This window comes from Periplaneta americana, chromosome 4, assembly GCF_040183065.1.
Source record: "Periplaneta americana isolate PAMFEO1 chromosome 4, P.americana_PAMFEO1_priV1, whole genome shotgun sequence".
NCBI lineage: Eukaryota > Metazoa > Arthropoda > Insecta > Blattodea > Blattidae > Periplaneta > Periplaneta americana.
In genome coordinates this window covers 167,460,552-167,483,784 of record NC_091120.1, presented here as the reverse complement: position 1 = coordinate 167,483,784, position 23,233 = coordinate 167,460,552, and the positions used below count along the sequence as shown (strand labels likewise).

At 34.9% G+C, this 23,233-nt stretch overlaps 1 protein-coding gene across 10 annotated transcripts in view; it reads left to right on the top strand.

Annotated features, from left to right (window-relative positions):
* The window catches only part of kmr (kramer), a 1,522,801-nt gene that overhangs the window by 1,424,134 nt on the left and 75,434 nt on the right, over nucleotides 1-23,233 (top strand). For 8 of the 10 annotated variants that reach the window (XM_069824281.1, XM_069824285.1, XM_069824289.1 and 5 more), the window contains one exon: nucleotides 11,491-11,685. The exons of the other annotated variants lie outside the window; for them this stretch is intronic. In XM_069824281.1, the coding sequence (XP_069680382.1) occupies nucleotides 11,491-11,685 (195 nt within the window). The remainder of the gene's footprint in view (nucleotides 1-11,490; nucleotides 11,686-23,233) is intronic. 10 annotated transcript variants of the gene reach the window in all.

The window sequence follows — 23,233 nt, the reverse complement described above, 5'->3', positions numbered from 1 at the left end:
TAAAGTTTATGGTCGATAGAACCTACAAGAATAAGTAAACAGTTACTTGCAGTCTTATCACTTCCTGCGTCTCACCATTATTATGTTTGATTTGCCTTTCAAACACTGGGCGTTTTAGTGTAGTATTAGAATGGATTTACAAATATTATACCGTATACTAGAGATGAACAAAACTAACTGCCGCTCTCGCTCGCTGTGTTCGTTACATTTGTATTTCGAGTCTCGTCTCGTCATTCTCGTGCGCTTCAAGTCTCGCTCATCATTCTCGAAATAGCATTTGGTCGGCGTGGAAAAATTTCGTAACTTAGAATAACATACATCATTGAAATAAATAACATAAATGTTTAAATGCGACAAAAAGACAAAACAGAACAGTATCTTAGTTATCAAAATGTTCTGGTTCTATTATATGATATTACCTATGGTTATATAAATAGAAAAAAAACAGTTCTCAAATAAATTTTCATTTCTAAGAAACATAAAACATAACGTTAATATTTCGTTACTTGCGATTGCACACTTGATCTCAAACATATGAAAAGAAAATTCCTAGCCTTTTAATAAGGGCCTAGTAATTAAATAAAGATTGGGGAACGGATTATTATACACTGAAAGGTAGAGATGATGTTTCAAATAGGCTACTTGATTGTTTATACATATATAACAGTTGTCAAAGTAGATAAAAGTTCAGTCAGGTTCAGTCAGGTATAATCAACTGTGGCGATTCAAGGCTGGTTAACGTTCGGGACTTCGGGAGTGATCAATCTCGGCGTCTCGAAACACAACCACTCTTTACGTCAACGATGCGACATGTGCGTGTTTTCGGCTTTGCGGGCGCTGTTAGTCTTGCTTTCTCGATCGTTGTTCGCCTCTACTGTAGACCTTCAATAATGAACCTAGAGTCTTGTAGAAGATATGGGATCTTTTCATACAGAAGTGCCGTTACGACAGCCCAGACATTCACCTCATTGTTGCATCCATAGTGATCTGACGTTTGAGATGGGCAGGACATGTAGCACATATGGGTTAGTCCAGAAATGCATGTAAAGTGTTAGTTGAAAGACAGGACAAAAAAGACCTTTGGGAAGGCCTAGGCGTAGATGGGAGGATAATATTAAAATGGATTTGAGGGAGGTGGGATATGATGGTAGGAATTGGATTAATTTTGCTTAGAATAGGGACCGATGACGGACTTACGTGAGGGTGGCAATGAACCTCCGGAGTCTCTAAAAGCCATTTGTAAGTAAATCGTTAGAAACGTATCATTAGTTCATTGTTTAATATCGTATATTTTATTTAGATCACCATAGTAGAAAAATTAGTAATATTTATTTCTCTCGTTCCAGTTGATTATTACCCCCGTAGCATATGCGCGGCAAACCCATAATCGACTGATGTTAACCAGATTTTAATTTTATTGACAGATTTCTGTATAAAAATGCAATTTCGAACGTCATTAAAATGCTCTGGGCGTTTTCGCGGCGTCGGATGTAATTGCCTTATTGGCTCTTTTTTACACCCTTCATTTGCGAACTCACAAAAAAAATCGAGAAAAGATACGTTCCGGAAATTATTTTGCTGATAAAATAGTCCTGAATTATTCTGTAATGAATTTTGTCAACTCCTGACTCGGTTCCTATAGGCTAACCCTTGTCTAGCCTTCTAATGTTACAATTAGAAGAGCTTCGTAGCTGACAAATCCTTATCTATCATATCTCTAAAAGTTTGGATTAAAATTCCTATAGGCTAACCCTTGTCTAGACTCTAATGTTAGATTAGAAGAGCTTCGTAGAAAAATTACAAATCCTTATCTATCATATCTCTCCATGTTTAGATTAAAATTCCTATAGGCTAATCCTTGTCTAGCCTCTAATGTTAGATTAGAAGAGCTTCGTAGAAAAATTACAAATCCTTATCTATCATATCTCTCCATGTTTGGATTAAAATTCCTATAGGCTAACCCTTGTCTAACCTCTAATGTTAGATTAGAAGAGCTTCGTAGAAAAATTACAAATCCTTATCTATCATATCTCTCCATGTTTGGATTAAAATTCCTATAGGCTAACCCTTGTCTAGCCTCTAATGTTAGATTAGAAGAGCTTCGTAGAAAAATTACAAATCCTTATCTATCATATCTCTCCATGTTTAGATTAAAATTCCTATAGGCTAACCCTTGTCTAATCTCTAATGTTAGATTAGATGAGCTTCGTAGAAAAATTACAAATCCTTATCTATCATATCTCTCCATGTTTAGATTAAAATTCCTATAGGCTAACCCTTGTCTAGCCTCTAATGTTAGATTAGAAGAGCTTCGTAGAAAAATTACAAATCCTTATCTATCATATCTCTCCATTTTTAGATTAAAATTCCTATAGGCTAACCCTTGTCTAACCTCTAATGTTAGATTAGAAGAGCTTCGTAGAAAAATTACAAATCCTTATCTATCATATCTCTCCATGTTTGGATTAAAATTCCTATAGGCTAACCCTTGTCTAACCTCTAATGTTAGATTAGAAGAGCTTCGTAGAAAAATTACAAATCCTTATCTATCATATCTCTCCATGTTTAGATTAAAATTCCTATAGGCTAACCCTTGTCTAGCCTCTAATGTTAGATTAGAAGAGCTTCGTAGAAAAATTACAAATCCTTATCTATCATATCTCTCCATGTTTAGATTAAAATTCCTATAGGCTAACCCTTGTCTAACCTCTAATGTTAGATTAGAAGAGCTTCGTAGAAAAATTACAAATCCTTATCTATCATACCTCTCCATGTTTAGATTAAAATTCCTATAGGCTAACCCTTGTCTAATCTCTAATGTTAGATTAGAAGAGCTTCGTAGAAAAATTACAAATCCTTATCTTATCATATCTCTCCATGTTTGGATTGAAACGTGGATATGGATTTTGCTATAGTAATTTAGCACTTTTGTTCTCCTTGTTTTCCTCTTATTCTCCTTGTCCTCCTTGTTTTCCATTTATATTCGTTCCCTTTGTATTCCCATTGTCATTGTCTTAGCCTTGTTGTTCTTGTATTCCCCTTATTCTCCTTGTCTTCCCCTTGTTCTTGCATTTCCCTTTGTTCTCGTATTGCCCTTCTACTCCTTGTATTCGTCTTGTACTCACTTTACTCCTTATATTCTCCTTGTTCTGCTTGCATTCATCTCGCTTTCCTTGTCCTCCCCAGTTCTCATTGTCGTCCCCTTGTTCTCCTTGTCCCCTTACTAGGCATCTGGCGACAGATGATCTCACAGCCACACGTAGTTTTACGTAAAGCTGCGGCGTAATAAAGCTATGCACGTAATTCTACATAAAGATATGCTGCATAGCAAAGCTTTGCACCTGTCGACAGGTGTTAGCACCCACACGTATTTTTACATAAAAAATATGCAGCATATTATTTTACTCGGTGATTTTAGTTTGATAAAACCTAATATGGAAGATCCATGATTTGTTGTGAGAGAAGAGTGTCTCCAAGTAAGCCTATGCCCTAGAGCAGTGATGTCAATGCAAGCGCATTTTTCTGACCTTGACGTCGTGCGCGGGCATCAAGCGCTAGGTATGGAAGGAGGAAGAATTATATATATGAATAAGCAACCTGTTGGACTAAGAAAACAGTGATGCAGAAACTTCAAACGGAATGTGAAATTTTATGTCGCTATTTTTATATGGCTTCTTTTTGTTTGATATTTTATTTGTTGTCTGTGAAACAAAAGTACTAATACCAATTTTTTAATATTGCAGTTGTGTTTTAAATGTTAATAACATAATAAAGAGTTAAAAAGGAATAGTCACATAAATTTCATATACTATACTAAGTGAACGAAACAATTCATTCATAAAGAAAGTGATATTTCAAAGAAAGGGATTGAGTATGACGTGGTAAGTTGAAATTGATATTGATGATATCTTTAGCCTTATCAAAGTAATCAATAAACTAATCAAAACAATATTATAGTATAAAGCAAAGTTACCTAGGTATATATTTTAACTGTAACTAATATTACATAACAAAACTCTTATCGCATTATGCTTTTAAGGTGATATTAGTGCGCAACTTCTTATTATCAGAATATTAAATTATTTTCTCGAAATCTGCTGAAGCTTTAGAGCTGACGTTTTTACGTTTTGCGAATAACTTGAAGCTCAATATAAAAAATGTTGTGCCCCTTTTTGACAACACTTCTATGGAGTAGGCAAGTTATGAAACACACTTTTGGAGGATAAGATACATTTTGGAACATCAACCTTATTTCTCCTATTAAATTGAGTGGGAGAAGATTTTTTTTAACATTATTTTGTGACAATATGGTGTGTATTGATCGTAGAGTACAGTAGTGTACTTATCTGATTTTTTTTTTATTTTCGGGATAAGACACGTTTTGGAACTATAGGGCTCAATTGTTATAGCTATTTTATTTGAGGGGCTCGGGCGTAAAACATGGTCACTGACATTGGTAAAAAATGAGATATGTAGCGTATAATATAATATCTTACATTCTGTGTTTAATGTATTAGTTAGTTTTCCAACATCTCAACAGATGACAGAAGTATACAGATTTTACTTTCCTGGTAACTATACAAACTGTTGCATGTATCTACTACTGTTAAAGCTACTGCTCGGACTTTTCAAATGTATTCATTACTACGATCTCCAGTGCTCAGTTTGAAACAGAAGACAAATCTTTATAGACAATTAATTCTTCCTATTCTGACTTATGCTTCTCCCGCCTGGTTTTATGCACCTCGTACTACTCTCAAGCCACTACAAACAACGCAAAACAGAGCTCTCCGGATCATCCATGCCTGCGATTGGTTCAGAAGCAATATACAAGTTCATGAAGATCTACAGGTTGACTATCTCCACACTCATCTGCTACAAGCTACAAGACACTTCTACCAGAAACTTCATTCCAGTGACAACCCATTCATCTCGTTATTAGGAAGTTATGATCCTCGGCAGTTCACCAAATTGAGGAAACCAAAATTCATCATTAATCCTTAGGCTTTTAATTTATTGACTGGTTTTTCTTTATTCTCATTCTGACGGTATCACCACTGAATCTTGATTTAGTGGTTTTCTCCCACTTGTTTTCCTCTCATGTTGTTCAGTTTTTATGCGTAGGCAAAAAACCTAGTGATTTTGACACTACTTCTTTATCAATTATGCATTTAAAAAAGATGTTGCATGAATTTTTAATTTAATTTAGTAGTCTGACCCAATATTTTGGGTTTGCCCTGCGACACAGAATAGCTCATAATAAAATTTAAAATGAAAAATTATATAAACAGGTTTCAGACAAAAGTGAATAAGACATAAGAAAAAAAATAGGACCAAGTGTAATTTAAATTGAATGTACACCATAAAGATGCTGACGAAATATCGCAACAGAAAATTTTATTATGGTGGTGACGATGGCATCTTGAAGATGTCTCGTCAGCTTGTATTTTTCCTTCCACTTTACAAAGGCTTTCGGGATGGTGCCTCTCGCTCCGAAGAAGAGACCGGCAACTGTGATTTTTTCTATGTTGTGTTTCGCCGATAGGTACTGAATCGTGGGCTCGTAGATTTTCTTTTTCTCTTCGTTCACTTCAGATGGTTGAGTGGCTGAGATTTCAAATCTGATGGTAGGATCAATTATTTCGGCTGCCTGTTTATTCCTATTTATAGCTATGATATCGATCCTACGATTACTTCCACCATCAGCAATACAATGAACTTCCTCGTGAACGTCTAGATTTTTGGATCGAAGTGCATCTGCGATCATAGAACGTATGGTGTTGTGACGTTTTATTCTGAGTACTTCTCCCTGTGGGCAACTCCCAAGCACATGTGGTAAAGTTTCATACTCACTGCAGTGCCTACAGTGGGTTGTGCCTGTAGAGCGACCAGGGAGAGAACGAACTGGTGCCACCATCACAGTCATTTTTAGCATTTCTCTCCATTCAGAACTTGATAATCCGTCATGCTTGATGATCCACGAGTTGGCTGCAGGTACTTCTTCAAACAATACAACTCCTTTTCCTTTCTGGGGGTATGCACACCAGGTTTTAAATTCACGGTACCGAAGATGTTGCCTTAATTGCTTCACGGATCCTGTAGCCTCATCTCTGCTCACTTGCAATTCCGACAAGCAACGGATTCTTATAGTTTCGTAGTCTCGTACAGCATTAACGTGCTGGTACAGCATTAACGTAACTTACCATGTTTTACACCCCTCATTTAATATCTTCCCAAACGAATCAAACGGAATGTTACGGTACAATGTTACAAGTAACGTTGCCCCTGCATTAACACGAACTTCGTTGTGGAGTGATGTTTAAGTGATATTTGAGAATTGTGAACGTTAGTAATGCGGAACTTGCTAATGACTGTGATGCTGATGAAATGAGTGTGTCACAAGTGATTGATGTGAGAATAGAGTACCTGCAGCGTACATTCATCTAGCTGTAAGCTGTTTGAAAGGTCATAAGTCAAATTCTGCAGGTAGTGCTTGCTTCCCCCCTCCCCATCGGGACATGTCAGTGTCAAGCGTTATAACTCGGCATTGTACTACTTTTCTCTGCTTACCCCTCTCATATCTTTCTTTCGTTCGAGAGCTATCGGAAATAGCTTGTCAAAAATTGCTAACATTTTGTATTTATTTGTGTCGTCATCATACATTTTAATATGTCAAGAATGCATCTGTGTTAATGTAGGCCCTATTTATAAATAGTCCAGATATTTAGCTGTGTTCAATGCCGGATTTAGGCCTAGGTAACTTAGGCAGTTCCCTAGAGCGGCTATTTCCAGGGAGGGGGGCGGAATTTTCTCTCTTTTTCTCTTCCATTTTTTTTACAGTGAAATTTGTTTTTAGAACACTTGTTGGTAAATCTTTTCTGAAGTTTGTTCTTGAACACCTTGTGGAAGTCGAATATTGTTTTGTTATCACATTGTCGCGATTGTATTGTATTGTATTTATTAACATTCCACGGTATTCATGAGTAGCTCAGTTGGTAGAGCAGCTGGCTACGGACTGGAAAGTCCGGGGTTCGATCCCAGGTGGTGACAGAATTTTTTCTCGTTGCTAAACTTTCAGAACGGCCCCGAGGTTCACTAAGCCTCCTATAAAATTGAGTACCCGGTCTTTCCCGGGGGTAAAAGAGGGTCAGAGCGTGGTGCCGACCAAACCACCTCATTCTAGTGCCGAGGTCATGGAAAGCATGGGGCTATACCTCCATGCCACCCAAGTGTCTTCATGGCGTGTTACGGGGATACCTTTACGTTTTTTTCCACGGTATTCGTACATTGCTTCACAGCTAGAATATGGAACAAGTCAAGAAACTTAATACTATTATTAAGTCTTAATTTATAGTCACAGTCTAGCAATCGCGGCAAGAGTAATCTAAAAGAAAAGTGTGTAGTTGCGTAGTTATATTGTACTGCCGGTATCACGTTATTATACTATGAAACTGTTTAAATTTAACTGCTTGTCTAAACAAGAATGAATTTTTGAAAATCAAATTGGATTTATCGCTATGGATAGTAACCACAACTCTCAGTTAAAAATACAATGTAATATATCGTCAACAATACTATTTAATCACTTCCCAGCATGTGCACTATATAATTCGATATGAAAGGTTTATTCCGCAAAGAGTTGGAAGTTTATTTTTCAATTTACTTTATACTTTCTATCGAAGTAAGAAACAATACTAGTAATAATTACACCACCAACGAAACCAATGTTTAAAACTAAACCACAGCCTGCGTTTAACAAATGAATTTTGTTTCAACAATGACTAATTTAAGATAGTCTATTTCTAAAGTATCTACTGAACTGTGGTATTAATTTAATCTCTGTAATTATATACTACTATTCATTGCAATTTCAAACAATTTATTGAAGTAATATTGACGTCTGAATCGTTTCGACTATCAATTGCTTGAAACTAGGGCTCATGGAATGAGGAAGCGATTATGAAGTGTTAACGAGAAAGCTCGCCTGATTAAATTGAAATTTGGGGAATATGAAAACAGTAATGAAAAGAAATATCAGATTTTCCTTTCAAATCCCAAACATTCTTACAACCCCAGCTATGTTCACAATAAGAATCTTGAACAGCATACACTTTTCACGCAATTTTAAGGATTCGATGAACCTCCTTTCACTTTTTTTTTACTTAAAAGTGGATGATATCGTAACGAATGTCCCTGCTGTAGCTCCGCAGTCTAAACCACCAGTCTGTCACGCAGGTAGTCAGAGTTCGAATCCCGACCACGCCTGGAATAGGTCGCAGCTGGGGTTTTTCTCGGGGCTTTCCCATTTTCCCCACATTATACTTCAACATCATTCCGTCAGATCCCACTCTATCCTTATTCCATAGGATTTCCTGATCACCAATTGGCGACGCGCGGAGGGGAATGGTGTAGAGACGAGAGGGATCCCTGCTCTTTATCTTATACGAAATGTAAAAAGGAATAATTTATTGGTGCAAAAAACCTTTCCTTTTTATGCAATGCTGTTATAAATTTATCAGCTTTTTATTGAATTGTCGTCCTCAAGGACATGTTCTTTTTTATCTTACGCAATTAATACATTCCGGAACTTTGGTTAATTCATTGGCCCATTGTAGGATAGACTACTGTATAGCCTACATTTTATGATTTTGTTACAGAAAATTCACAAAGATTACCGCCTTTCGGTAACCGGGGTGCAAGGGCGGCCCGAATTTCGAATGTTTTTAAAACACTTGAATCAGGGATTGCAGAAACAGCACATGTCACTATTTGTGGCGAAATGAGTTTATTGGAGTTTCATGGACTGTTGATATAGGACTACCATTCCATGCAGAAACCACACGTCAGTATAGCCGTCTCACATTTGGAGACCTGTGAAATCCTGGAAGCGCGCAGAAACAACTCATATCAAAGACATGTGCAGACCCATTGGTTCCGATTCCAGACGGCAGACATCTACGATACAAGGATACAAAAATTGATCCCACTGATTGACAAATGTCTCAATTCTGGTGGTGAATACGTTGGAAAATAACTCAACAATTGCTATATCTGTTCCAGTAAAACTTTCCATGAAATTTTGTTTCTCTTATTTTTACGGCCTTCGCAATTGCGCCCGAGTGGCCAAAATTTGTGTAAGCATTTCTTTTGCCATTATTAAAATGATGGAAGAAAAACGATTATTTTTTATCTGCCTCCATGAGAATGTTTGATTGTAAGTACAAAGGAGAATACCATATCTACCTTCTTCATTGGCATATCCAGACAAAATCGTGCTAATTCAAAGAGAGAAGCTTGACGATATACGCAAACTAATGCGTTACATACCACATGAATATCAAGACTTTTACAATAATATTCTTTAGTGGCCTATTGTGGAAAAATGAGTTCATTTATATGCTGAACTTATGTATTAAGTACACAGTAGGCCTATGCATATATTATATCCCCAATTTGACAAATAAACTTTAGTTGAACTGAAGTATTATACTGCAATTTTGTTTCCTTGCAGAAACAGCACATGTCAAACTAATATATATATATATATATATATATATATATATATATATATATATATATATATATATTGATTTATTTCATTAACAGTTCATTAGATTCCAATAAATTTGGTATAAAACGACACATCTATTAGGCTTCTGTTTGGAGAAGCCAGTACTATAACCAATGATGTGGTCTACCACCAGTAATACCGTTTTTTGTGTCTACTGAAACATTTAGTTTTCATGAAATGTGCTGTTTCTGCAATCACTTACTGTATAGCATACATCTAATCCACCGCCTTACAGCTCTCATGTCGATCCTCCGTGCCTCATATTTCTTTAAAACATAATAAATATTTCTGCATTCTTCATCCATACACTTTTTTCGCGCGTGCTATTTTAAAACGAAAGTTGATTTTTTTTTAATCTGTTAGCAACTCTACCAACTGCTAAGTTATTTATCGTCGATGAAATTTGTGAAAGCGGGATTATATTTGACGAGATGAGACCGAGAATTCGTAATATGATTACGTGACATTCGCCTGAACTACGCCGATGCCCTTAAGTTGATGTCATTCTCAAGTTTTATTCACAGCTATGTATGTAAGGTGAAAAAGAAATTAAACTTAAGGCTGGTGCACAATAAACCGGGAACGGAAACGACAACGAGAACGGGAACGGAAATAATGTTAAAATAAAAGTATTTAAATGTGAGCATTCACAGTTAATTTTCACGTTCCCGTTCCCGGGCTGCGGCAAGCTTCTCGTTAATTGTTATTGCTTACATTTAAATACATTTATTTTAACAATATTTCCTTTCTCGTTCTCGTTGTCGTTTCCGTTCCCGGTTTATTGTGAACCAGCCTTAACAGGTCTGGGCTTGAAGGTTAAGATGTTTACAGTCTGAATTATGTTTACAGTAATGTCGGAAGATAAAAAGAGAAAGTTAATTTTCTTAGAAGCGACCCTCGTATGAGAAGGCTTCATTTTTGTTTTTTGTTTTTGGTTTTTTTTTTTTTTCAAATTCAAATTTATTCACAATTTACATTTTAAATGATACACATGAATATATATCCGAAATGAGCATATGCTCGTGCTCGGGTACAGTCCAGTAGTCTACATAAATTTTACAGAGATCAATAATAATGTTGATGTTAGAAATAATAATAATAATAATAATAATAATCATAATAATAATAATAATAATAATAATAATAATAATAATAATAATAATAGAATATCCGTGACGGAGATGATACAAAGATAGTAATACAAATTAAGTCATTAATAATAATAATAATAATAATAATAATAATAATAATAATAATAATAAAACAAAATATTTACAATAATAAAATAAATACTAAGACGGATAAAATAAAATATAAAACCACTTAGCGAGAGTTAACACAACTTTATATATATAATAACCAGAAAAAAAATGATGAACTCGAAAATCAACAGAAAAGTTTGTTGTATCGCAGACGACAGCAACCGCCGTATTGACATTGTGTTATGCATTGTTGGTAGTAGGGAGGAGCCGAAGGTCTACGTAACTGCCGTTCTCATACAATCATGGGAAGTTAATGCTGAAAAACAAAATGTCTACGAGTCAAACTGTTCATTATTACCAGGATATATACAAATAATACTGAAATATATTAATCAAGTTTCAGTTATAGTTCTCCCCTTTTGTGCAAGAGGTATCATATCAAAATATTTTATGAATGGCGGGGAAAATATATATTTCAATAACTCTCTAGTGACAGAGATAGTGACAAGTACAATCAAGTGTATCTGTGGCGATGCTAGGAAATCATTTATTGCAGATATACACTGTTATTAATTAAGAAAATGATCTATATATATTTATTACAATGTTGTGTTATGTGTTTCATGTGACTAATATTCTTACTGTTATCTTAAGTAAAGATTAATCCATTGTACATAGTGTGTATATCTGTGTTGAATAACGTGATATTAAAAACAGAGTCGGGGTATCGGTGGAGGTGGTGGCAGCATTGGCAGCGGTGGCGGCGGTGGGCCGTGGGGCATCAGCGTGTCGGCAGGGGAGCTCCTGGGCAGGACGCATGAGGAGCTGGTCCTCCTGCTCATCCAGCTGCGGCGGCAGAGCGCCGGCGTCTGCAAGGCCATGGAGACCTGCCACGTGGAGATTGAAGCTCAGGTTTGTCTGTTGACAGGCTTCTACTGCCGCTGCTGGTGATGGTGGTGATGGTGGTGGTGATCGTGCTGCTTCTGGTGACTGTCTTGGGCATCATTTAACTTTTCTCTTTCTTGTAATGTAAATTCTTTTTATCAAAACTATGACAAAGGCTTTGAATTCAAACAAAATTTAGCATACATCCAGGTTTGATTTTACAGTATATTTGGCTTTTCGAAGGCTGGACCCGGGAGGAGCCCTTAGGCTTATTTGACTCATTGCGCGACCTATAATTTTTTCGCTGTAAGAAAAATCCTAATGTAGGCCTAAACAAAACCACGTGACTGAAGTGAGGCTTCATTTGGTCGCAGCTTGGCGCTATATATTCTCAAGGCCACTGTTGTACATTCTGTTTCATGTTAAACATTTCCCGTTACTCGTCAAGTAGACCTATCCTCACTACTATACAGTTTGCTCAGGAAACTTTTACTTTATAATTACTGTAATTAAATTATTTTAAACTTGGATGTAAGGTCAATCGCTGCCGGACAAAGGAGTTATTCCTTCCAGGATGCAGAAGCTATACTTCAGTACCACGTGCTTACGTGAACAACTATGAGCTCAAGTGACGCCAGCCTGTTACAAGAACAGACTACCTAGGTATTATTCTTGGTATTCATCCGCATTCATAGTAAATAAAATATAAAAGTAGGTTTTCTTTTACATAGCGTTTTACATATAAGTGAAGTTATATGTTTCGTCGTATTTAACAATAGAATTCCATTTTTTTTTTCCAAATAATACAAGATTATGGTTTCCAAATACGGAACTATATTTTCGTGCGTCGTGTGAGTATTTCTACTGGCAGCCAATCACGGGTATGACAGCAACGTCCTTCTGTTTACAATAGGATTTTTCTTACAGCGAAAACAGTATGTATATGCGATTTTTGTCCACGAACTGCCACGAACGATCGTACGATAGATTGAGTGACATTCTTGAATCCTATGGTGACATATAGGCCATGATCCTAAATGCTGTGAAAAATCACCTCGCGCATGCATCTGTCAGTAGATACCGAGTAATAGATTAACAGTAAGCTTACATTCTTTTCAAGAAGGAAATATACCAGGTGCGTTCAAGTTCTAAGGTCTCCGATTTTTTTTTTCTCAGGACTGGGAGCAGATAGAAACATGTGGTTTGGCTTAAAAGACGCGGGAACTCTTTGTGAATGCGTGACAGAGATGGCAGCAGCGTAAGACGCACAGAAACCTAGTGGCAGCAGCTAGAGTGAGAAGCAATTCTTATACTTAAAATGGTGACGTTTTCGTTACAGGAACAGCGAGTAATTATTCGTTTTCTCCATTTGCGTGGTATGACACCCATTGAAATTTATCGTTAGTTGAGTGAGACGTTGGTAATGGTGTCATGAATGTGAAGAATGTGCGTTTATGAGTGCGGCAGTTCAAAGAAGGCCAAGTGTCATGTGACAATGAGCCAAAAGAACCTCGGCCTCGCACCAGCCGGTCTGGCAACATGATTGCACGAGTGGAGGAACGTGTTCTGCAGGATCGCTTGTTCACTGTGGAAGATATGGTCTCAAAAGTTGGCATTTCCGTGAGATCTGGGCACACAATCCTGAATGAAGACCTGAAAACGTAACGCAAAAGTTTCTTCGTGAAACAACTTTGAAGTGGTTGCTCATTCTCCCTACTCACCTGATCTGGATCCTGCGATTTTTTTTTGTGCTTTTTCCAACATTGAACACACTCCGTGGTCGCACATTCTCAAGTCGCGCCGCGGTCAATGTAGAGCATCCACCGGTCACTGAACGAATATTGCACACTTTTGTCACTGCCAATGTGGCACTATAAACCAATTTTCAATACTTTTATCACAACCACAACACATTTAAAATCTTACTTACCATATACAGGTAATTATTACTACTTTAACACATTTAGTATATCACGAAACATGTAAAATTTAATTATTATGAAAGTCGCCATTGAACGTATTCCGAATCTCACCGGTGAGCAATCCGATGGCATCACGGTGTTCCGAATTCCACCGATAACGTCATTGATGCTCCACCGGTGTCACACCGGTGCCATCAGCTTGCAGAGGTGGTGGCGGTTTCCATCAGCCGCCATCAGTGAATCTGATTGGTTCTTGTATAGGGCGGGAATTAGCAGACGAATGACATCGTGCACTGTTGTGTCATGGCGGTGTGTTCTGCTGTATTGTTTGTAATGAGCACAACGTAAAAACAATATGTTAATGGCTTATGATCGAACATGTCAACGGACCAGTTATTACTACTGGTTCAAGAAATAAATTATTTATGCTCTCTTTTCTTTGAACGAGATGACAGTACGGGAATTTCGCAAAATTTTGCTAGCGTAGCACAGACAACAACTTATACAGTCGCCATGACAGCCATCAATCCTTCCAGCAGTTTTGTTCCTATTTCGCTGCAGCGTGACGTCATTGTTGTCCACCGGTCCGGTGAGATTCGGAATACGCTGATTGCTTGTTCTTTAAATTAGTAGTATTAGTACGATCCATTTCCACTAGATGGAAACCGACACGATTGGAAGAGCCGGCAATACATGAAAACGAAATGTTACTAAGTGTGAGAAAAGTTACTATAAGTGTGTAGTATTATGTGACAGGTTAGGTTAGGTTTGATTAGGTGTGTGTTATGTGACAGGTTAGGTTAGGTTAGGTTTGATTAGGTGTGTAGTATTATGAAAAAGGTTAGGTAAGGTTTGATTAAGTGTGTATATTATTACTATGTTGGCAATACTGAAAGCCACTGTTATATTAAATAAATATCCAGTAGTCTTCATTCACGCACAACTATTTTCGTATATAAATAAGGTACTTATTTAGGGCGGGCTGGATAGGCTTACAGCTCTCCTAGTGATCACTACTCAATACTTTAAATCCAAGGCGTTTTGAAGGTATTTTATCAAGTTCCTGTAGTGGCCAGGACATAAGTAACATTTACTCGCGCCACTATTGTATCAGCGATTTTCCAGTGATCAAAACAAACCCCTAAAGAAGCGTTTGCAATGGGTATGGCATCATGACGTCGACGTTTTGAAAAATGTCTACGTCTGCAGGGAGATTACTTTGAGAAGTGACAGAAGTTTCAAATTTTTAGGGCAAGTAGTTTGTCAGAAAGCCCTACACATTGCAATAATAAAATCAGAAGTCCAAATTAATGGAACTATTTTTAATAAGACACAACAGATTTTAGGCTATGCGGATGATGTCATCATCACCGGAAGAAGGATACAAGACGTTGAAGAAGCCTTGATAGCATTGCATAAGGAAACTCAGAAGCTGGGATTTAAAATAAATACAAAGAAATCTAAATTTATGTCAGTCACCAAAAGACAAAATGATCAAGTGAAGGAAGTTAAAATGGGAACATACAAGTTTGAAAAAGTAAAAGAATTTACATATCTCGGATCAATATTGACAGCAAATAATGACCTAAGGAATGAGGTACAAAGAAGAATAAATCTGGCTAACAGGGCATATTATTCACTTTTACCAATTGTTAAAAATAAAATAATATCTAGAGAACTCAAAATCAAGATTTACAAAACCCTAATAAGACCCATTATAACATATGGTACAGAAACATGGGTTCTGAATAAAAATACATGCAAACAACTAGCAGTATTTGAGAGGAAAATCTTAAGAAGGATATTCGGAGCAATTGAAACAGTGGATGGATGGAGAGCCAGATATAATAATGAGATATACGAACTGTACAAGGAATCGGATTTGGAGGCGCACATAAGATGTCAAAGACTGAGATGGTTGGGACACGTCACAAGGATGGAAACAACAAGGAAAGTGAAGATTGTCTTCAATAACAACCGAGATGGAACCAGATTAAGAGGAAGACCGAGAACAAGATGGTGGAACTGTGTACGAGTGGATGTGAATAGATTAGGAATAAGGAATTGGAGGGAGTTGGCGATGGATAGAGAAGGATGGAAGAGAGCCATAGAGGAGGTTAAGGCCCACCTGGGCTGTAATACCAAATAAGAAGAAGAAGTTTGTCAGAAAATAATCGGAGACCTTAGGACTTGAACGCACCTCGTACTGTAGCAGGAGATACCTTGTTTATTAATTTCGCCAAGTACAGAAAAATAACGCTTGTAACATATCACCCAGAAATGGACTTTTGTTTGATATAAGCCTCTTACATTTTAAATAGAAAAAAAATCCCTAATAAAGAATGGAAAGCGGTTTCATGGTAAATGCTATTGAAACATATTATTTAGTGCTTTCGTTACATTCCCTTATTTATAAACCTCTTTGCAATTATATTATTGTTATGCATTTGCATTTTCATCTTTATTCTGTAAAAGGTAAATATAAGATTTAAATTGAGTTCTTGGTTTTGATGAGAAAGAATTTACTTCAATTCTAAGTAGATTACTCTTGGTGCATACTAACTTTTAAAGGTTCACTTCAACTTTCTTTTGTCCATTCCTTTCCTTGTCTGCATAGATGGCAGTAAAGTGGGTTCTGAGCTTCTTTTAAAACAAAATTTTATTTTACGTTTGTGATGTAACAAAAGATCAAACCATACAGAAATTATGTTAATTACACAAATAAACTTAGCATTCCTAAAGCCGTTGGTAATCCAATTCGATAGGAATACTACATTAAACGCAATAATATTTGCAAGTTACGGTATCAGAAAGTGTGGACAACAGTCAGTTTTTCAATTAGGCTACAGAACATTTCACAGAGATATATCATGAAGATTTCAGGAGAAGATCAAGTTAATAATGATGATGATGATGATGATAATAAGATCAAGTTAATGATGATAATAATGATAATAATCAGGGAAAGGATTTATATGTAAATACATATTTACTTATAAAGCTAATATAATTTATATTTTGCATTATCTTTATGTTTCACAATGTGTAGGGTTGAAAAATCCTACTTTTATTTTCCATATTTTTCCATATTTTAGAGTTTAGTACATATTTTCGTTAATTTCCATATATTTTCCATATTTCATATAAAACAGTCCATATTATATTAGGTTTAACAATAAAACAAAACAAAATTCCATTAACTTTTAAAAATACATTTCAACAATAGAGATTTAAACACATGTTCAGTAATCCCTTTAACATCAGAGTTATTTGAAAATTAGCAGTCCTATCAACAATGGGAAAGTAAGTTACAAAACTGTATTAATTTAATTTAAAATTTTTAACAGACTTCAGTTGTGCAGCTCAACAGTTAAATGCCAGTCAGAGTACACATAGGTTCAGTTTTGTAAATCATACTATAAAGACGGTAAATATGCCAAAAGTACGTCATTCAGTCAATTTAAAATCAAAACTAACAAGTTACATTTCAGAATTTAAAGAAGATGGTTTATCAACTGACAATAAAATATTATTTTGTAATTTGTGTCAGTGTGCAGTATCATCTACACAAAAGTTCCTGGTGCAACAACACATTACAACTAGTAAACATCAGGCCAACAAACAACTAAATTCCAAGCAGAGACAATTGTTTTTAACACAACCAACAACATCGAATGTAAGATCTGAGTTTAACATCGACCTGTGCCGTTCTCTCATCTCTGCTGATATTCCTCTCTACAAACTAAAGAATAAGGTCTTCAGGGAATTCCTTGAAAAATATACTCAACATACAATCCCGGATGAGTCAACACTTAGGAAGACGTATGCTCCATCCATCTACGATGAGACAATACAGAAGATAAGAGATGAAATTAAAGATAGTTCAATTTGGGTTTCCATTGATGAGACTCCCGACAAAGAAGGTAGACTTGTTGGTAATGTAGTTATCGGTTTGTTAAGTGAACAATATTCTGAACGAATTCTTTTACATTGTGATGTTCTAGAAAAGTGCAATAACAAAACTATAGTTAAACTGTTCAACGAAGCTATGGGTATCCTGTAGCCAAAGGGTATTATGTACGATAATGTGTTATTCTTTATTAGCGATGCTGCCCCTTATATGGTCAAAGCTGGACAAGCATTATCTGTTGTATATCCTAAATTGACTCATTTTACTTGTGTGGCGCATGCATTTCATCGTGTGGCAGAAGTGGTCAGAGACAATTTCCCTAAAGTAGATTTGTTGATTTCATCAGTGAAAAAAGTATTTCTCAAAGCTCCCAGTAGAGTTAACGTGTTGAAAGAAATGTACCCTGAAATTCCATTGCCACCAAAGCCAATTTTAACTAGATGGGGTACATGGCTAGAAGCAGTTGAATATTATGCCGAACATATAGACTCTATTAACAATGTTCTCCTTGCATTGGACTCTGAAGATGCAGTCTCAATTGATACTGCGAAAACAGTTACCTGTGACATAAGTGTGAAGAATGACTTAGCTCACATTCAGCATACATTTTCATGCATCATAAAAACGCTCAAAAGTCTCCAAAATAGGCACCTTTCACTATCTGAAAGTTTTGAAATTATAAATAGTACTGTGGAACAACTGAATCGTGGTAGAGGTAAAGTTGCAGATGCAGTAAGAGCTAAGGTGGACACTGTACTTTCAAAAAACCCTGGATATGAAGAACTACAAAAGGTTGTTGCTGTGATGAGTGGTGAATCAACAGTGAAGATTAACTTGGACTTATCCCCAGCAGACATTGTGAAATTGAATTATGTACCAGTTACTTCTTGTGACGTCGAACGGTCTTTTAGTCAGTATAAATCTATCCTCAGAGACAATAGAAGAAGATTCACTTTTCAGCACTTGAAAGAAATGTTTGTAACCTATTGTTATGGTAACAGACAATAAAAATTGTGTTTTGTTGAAACTACATTGGAAGATAAGGTACGTCCATTATATTTTTTGTTTAGTTTGATTAAAATGTACCAATATTTAACGTACATAGTCATTTTTTTATAATTTTAAGTCCATATTTAATTCCATATTTTGGTAAAAATCCATATTTAATTCCATATTTTGGTAAAAATAACTACATATATATTTACATATTTCATATATTTTTAGTCCATATAAATCCGTTCCCTGCTTGTTGGTAATGTAGTTATCGGTTTGTTAAGTGAACAATATTCTGAACGAATTCTTTTACATTGTGATGTTCTAGAAAAGTGCAATAACAAAACTATAGTTAAACTGTTCAACGAAGCTATGGGTATCCTGTGGCCAAAGGGTATTATGTACGATAATGTGTTATTCTTTATTAGCGATGCTGCCCCTTATATGGTCAAAGCTGGACAAGCATTATATGTTGTATATCCTAAATTGACTCATTTTACTTGTGTGGCGCATGCATTTCATCGTGTGGCAGAAGTGGTCAGAGACAATTTCCCTAAAGTAGATTTGTTGATTTCATCAGTGAAAAAAGTATTTCTCAAAGCTCCCAGTAGAGTTAACGTGTTGAAAGAAATGTACCCTGAAATTCCATTGCCACCAAAGCCAATTTTAACTAGATGGGGTACATGGCTAGAAGCAGTTGAATATTATGCCGAACATATAGACTCTATTAACAATGTTCTCCTTGCATTGGACTCTGAAGATGCAGTCTCAATTGATACTGCGAAAACAGTTACCTGTGACATTTAGCTCACATTCAGCATACATTTTCATGCATCATAAAAACGCTCAAAAGTCTCCAAAATAGGCACCTTTCACTATCTGAAAGTTTTGAAATTATAAATAGTACTGTGGAACAACTGAATCGTGGTAGAGGTAAAGTTGCAGATGCAGTAAGAGCTAAGGTGGACACTGTACTTTCAAAAAACCCTGGATATGAAGAACTACAAAAGGTTGTTGCTGTGATGAGTGGTGAATCAACAGTGAAGATTAACTTGGACTTATCCCCAGCAGACATTGTGAAATTGAATTATGTACCAGTTACTTCTTGTGACGTCGAACGCTCTTTTAGTCAGTATAAATCTATCCTCAGAGACAATAGAAGAAGATTCACTTTTCAGCACTTGAAAGAAATGTTTGTAACCTATTGTTATGGTAACAGACAATAAAAATTGTGTTTTGTTGAAACTACATTGGAAGATAAGGTACGTCCATTATATTTTTTGTTTAGTTTGATTAAAATGTACCAATATTTAACGTACATAGTCATTTTTTTTATAATTTTAAGTCCATATTTAATTCCATATTTTGGTAAAAATCCATATTTAATTCCATATTTTGGTAAAAATAACTACATATATATTTACATATTTCATATATTTTTAGTCCATATAAATCCGTTCCCTGATAATAATAATAAATAACAATAAAAGCAATAATGATGATTATGATGACGATGACTATCACAACAACGATGATGATGATGATGATAATAATAATAATAATAATAATAATAATAATAATAATAATACTTACTTACTTACTGGCTTTTAAGGAACCCGGAGGTTCATTGCCGCCTTCACATAAGCCCGCCATTGTTCCCTATCCTGAGCAAGATTAATCTAGTCTCTATCATCATATCCCACCTCCCTCAAATCGATTTTCATATTATCTTCCCATCTACGTCTCGGCCTCCCCAAAGGTCTTTTCCGCTCTGGCCTCCCAACTAACACTCTATATGCATTTCTGGATTCGCCCATACGTGTTGCATGCCCTGCCCATATCAAACATCTGGATTTAATGTTCCTAATTATGTCAGGTGAAGGATACAATGCGTGCAGCTCTGCGTTGTGTAACTTTCTCCATTCTCCTGTAACGTCATCCCTTTTAGCCCCAAATATTTTCCTAAGAACGTTATTCTCAAACACCCTCAATCTCTGTTCCTCTCTCAAAGTGAGAGTCCAAGTTTCACAGCCATACAGAACAACCGGTAGTATAACTGTTTTTATAAATTCTAACTTTCACATTTTTTGACAGCAGACTAGATGACAAAAGCTTCTCAACCGAATAATAACAGGCATTTCCCATATTTATTCTACGTTTAATATCCTCCCGAGTGTCATTTATATATGTTACTGTTGCTCCAAGATATTTGAATTTTTCCACCTCTTCGAAGTATAAATCTCCATTTCGTACAATATTCTGATCACGAGACATAATCATATACTTAGTCTTTTCGGGATTTACTTCCAACCCTATCTCTTTACTTGCTTCAAGTAGAATTTCCGCGTTAATAATAATAATAATAATAATAATAATAATAATAATAATAATAATAATAATTTTTCGAATAAACCGAAGTCTAGAGCACTTTTTTATGACTGTTTAATATTTTAATTGTTATTCCGTGAGCTATAAGCTATGATCAAAACTTTTTCGCAGTCCAAGGAAATTTGAAACAGGTCTTCTATTAGTTTGAAACGATTATCGTTGGCTTTTTTTATGATTTTCGTTTTTTTATCCCGTTATTTCTTTTTGTGTTCTGTTATTAAATTTCGACATTTATTTAATGCTTTTATTAATGTAACATTATTGTTTTTACATTGTCTAACATTATTTTTCATAGTTTCAGTGTTCTACTTAACTAATATTTTGTAATCGCAAATGTCTGGAGAGAAGAGACTTCATCGCTTTGAATTCTGTTATACTTCGATCTGGCTTGCTTTTCATACGTTTGTCTTATTTCATAAATTCTAATGACTGTTGTTTTATATGTGGCCTAATTACATTCTTAGTGAGGGCTCATTATAATTTATTAATCTCGTAAAGTGCTCTTAATGGTGATCATTTTAGTTAGTATTTCTTCCTACCTGCCACTTTAAAACTGCAGCAGACGTCCATTGTAATACTTTTTTATATGATCTGTGTAGTTTCTGTGTTTTTGTGTAGGTAGTTATGTCCAGGAAGATGTGTAATAACATACTACTGTGGGTCATTGTAATATAGTTGCATTTGTTACTTCATTAATGTTACTTTTTTCTGCATAGTGTGCATGAAATACATGCATGACTGCCGGACATGTTTTAAGTTGTAATAGTGCATAATATTTTTCTGTGATTTTCTTGTGTATGTTAAAGTATAATTTGTATTGACATTTTGTGTATAGATTTAATCAATTTAGTATTTTTATTAAATTTAATAATAGATTTAAACTAGCAAAAATAAGTGTACCATTAATTAAAAAACGAGAAAATTTTGAAACAGCTGAAAATTTGGAAGAAATGGATTTTTATGAAATACCACTTCGTTAAAAAAAAACATCTTGTTTAACGCTGTGAAACTTTTTTCACTTGTTTTATTTGCCAAGTTTATTTCCAAAAGTAACAAATCAAAACTATTCTTTTATGATTAATTTGTTATCAAAATTTACAGCTTGTAATATGATGAGGCTAATATTTCACATGTTTTTAGAGGAACTGTACGTGAATGCATGGAAAAATCTGTACACAGTTGCTAATATTTTAAGTGCATATGCTTAAAAGTTGAATCCATAATTTTATGTAATTTTTACAGGATTATGAAGGATCATTTAGAAATATTTTAAGAAGTGAAACATGCGATTTAGTTGAATAGTTTTTTCTTTCCCCACTATTACAAATCATATGAAAAAATTGGATATGTGAATATGGCTACACACATCTTAGACATAAATTATGTAACGACCTTAATAATAGATTGATATAGTGTTTCTGAGATTAGTTACGTTAACAAAATTTCATTTCATAAATTAAATTTCATATTTCTATAAAGATACTTGAAATGCTTGCACCAATATCATAGTAATAGTGTAATTTTAACGCACCTGAGCAATTTCATCTTCTTAACATAATTTGTTTTTAAGATTACGCGCTTAATGCGAATTTCAGATTTTTTCACAAAACATGTAATAGTGAGTAAATTAAAAACTATGCACGTAGAAGCTATGTTTCATACCTTAAAATATATATAAACTATCCATTCTAAGATTGTAAAAAGTTAATCAAATAATAACTAATCTTTTTATCTACAGTTGTTAATATTAAGTAATGTATGATTTGTTTTGCCAAGTGTTTACGTACAATTCCCCCTAAATTCATGGTGAAAGCTCAGACATTACTACATTATGTATACATTTTCTTGGTTTATAATTTTATTTTAACTGACATAGTTCGAAAGTTTTATTCCAGTTTCAACTAAGTGATATATATATATATATATATATATATATATATATATATATACATATATATATATATTCATATTTATATTTATATAATTGATAGCATGTATTTTTCAATACAGCAATTCAAACAGAACAGAGATGAAAATGTTCCTTGTTAAATAAAATATAAGTCGGGATTCACATTATTATACAAAATTATTGACAAGTAAAAGTGCTGAATCTTTTGTGAAGACATCCAACTTAAGATCCGTTAAATTCTGTTATTTTTTTTTTAGATGTAATGTATACCTTCTTACTGAAATTTTTTCGTTAAAAAATTAATTTTAGCTTCTTAAATTTGGTATTTTATGTTTAGGCCTACTCCAAATTCCTGAAAAATTAATTTTTTGGGGTAATCTAAAGATTTATGTAGACAAATTATGATAATTATTTTTTTGGGGAAATTATTATGCAGATTGTTTGGTTTTTAAC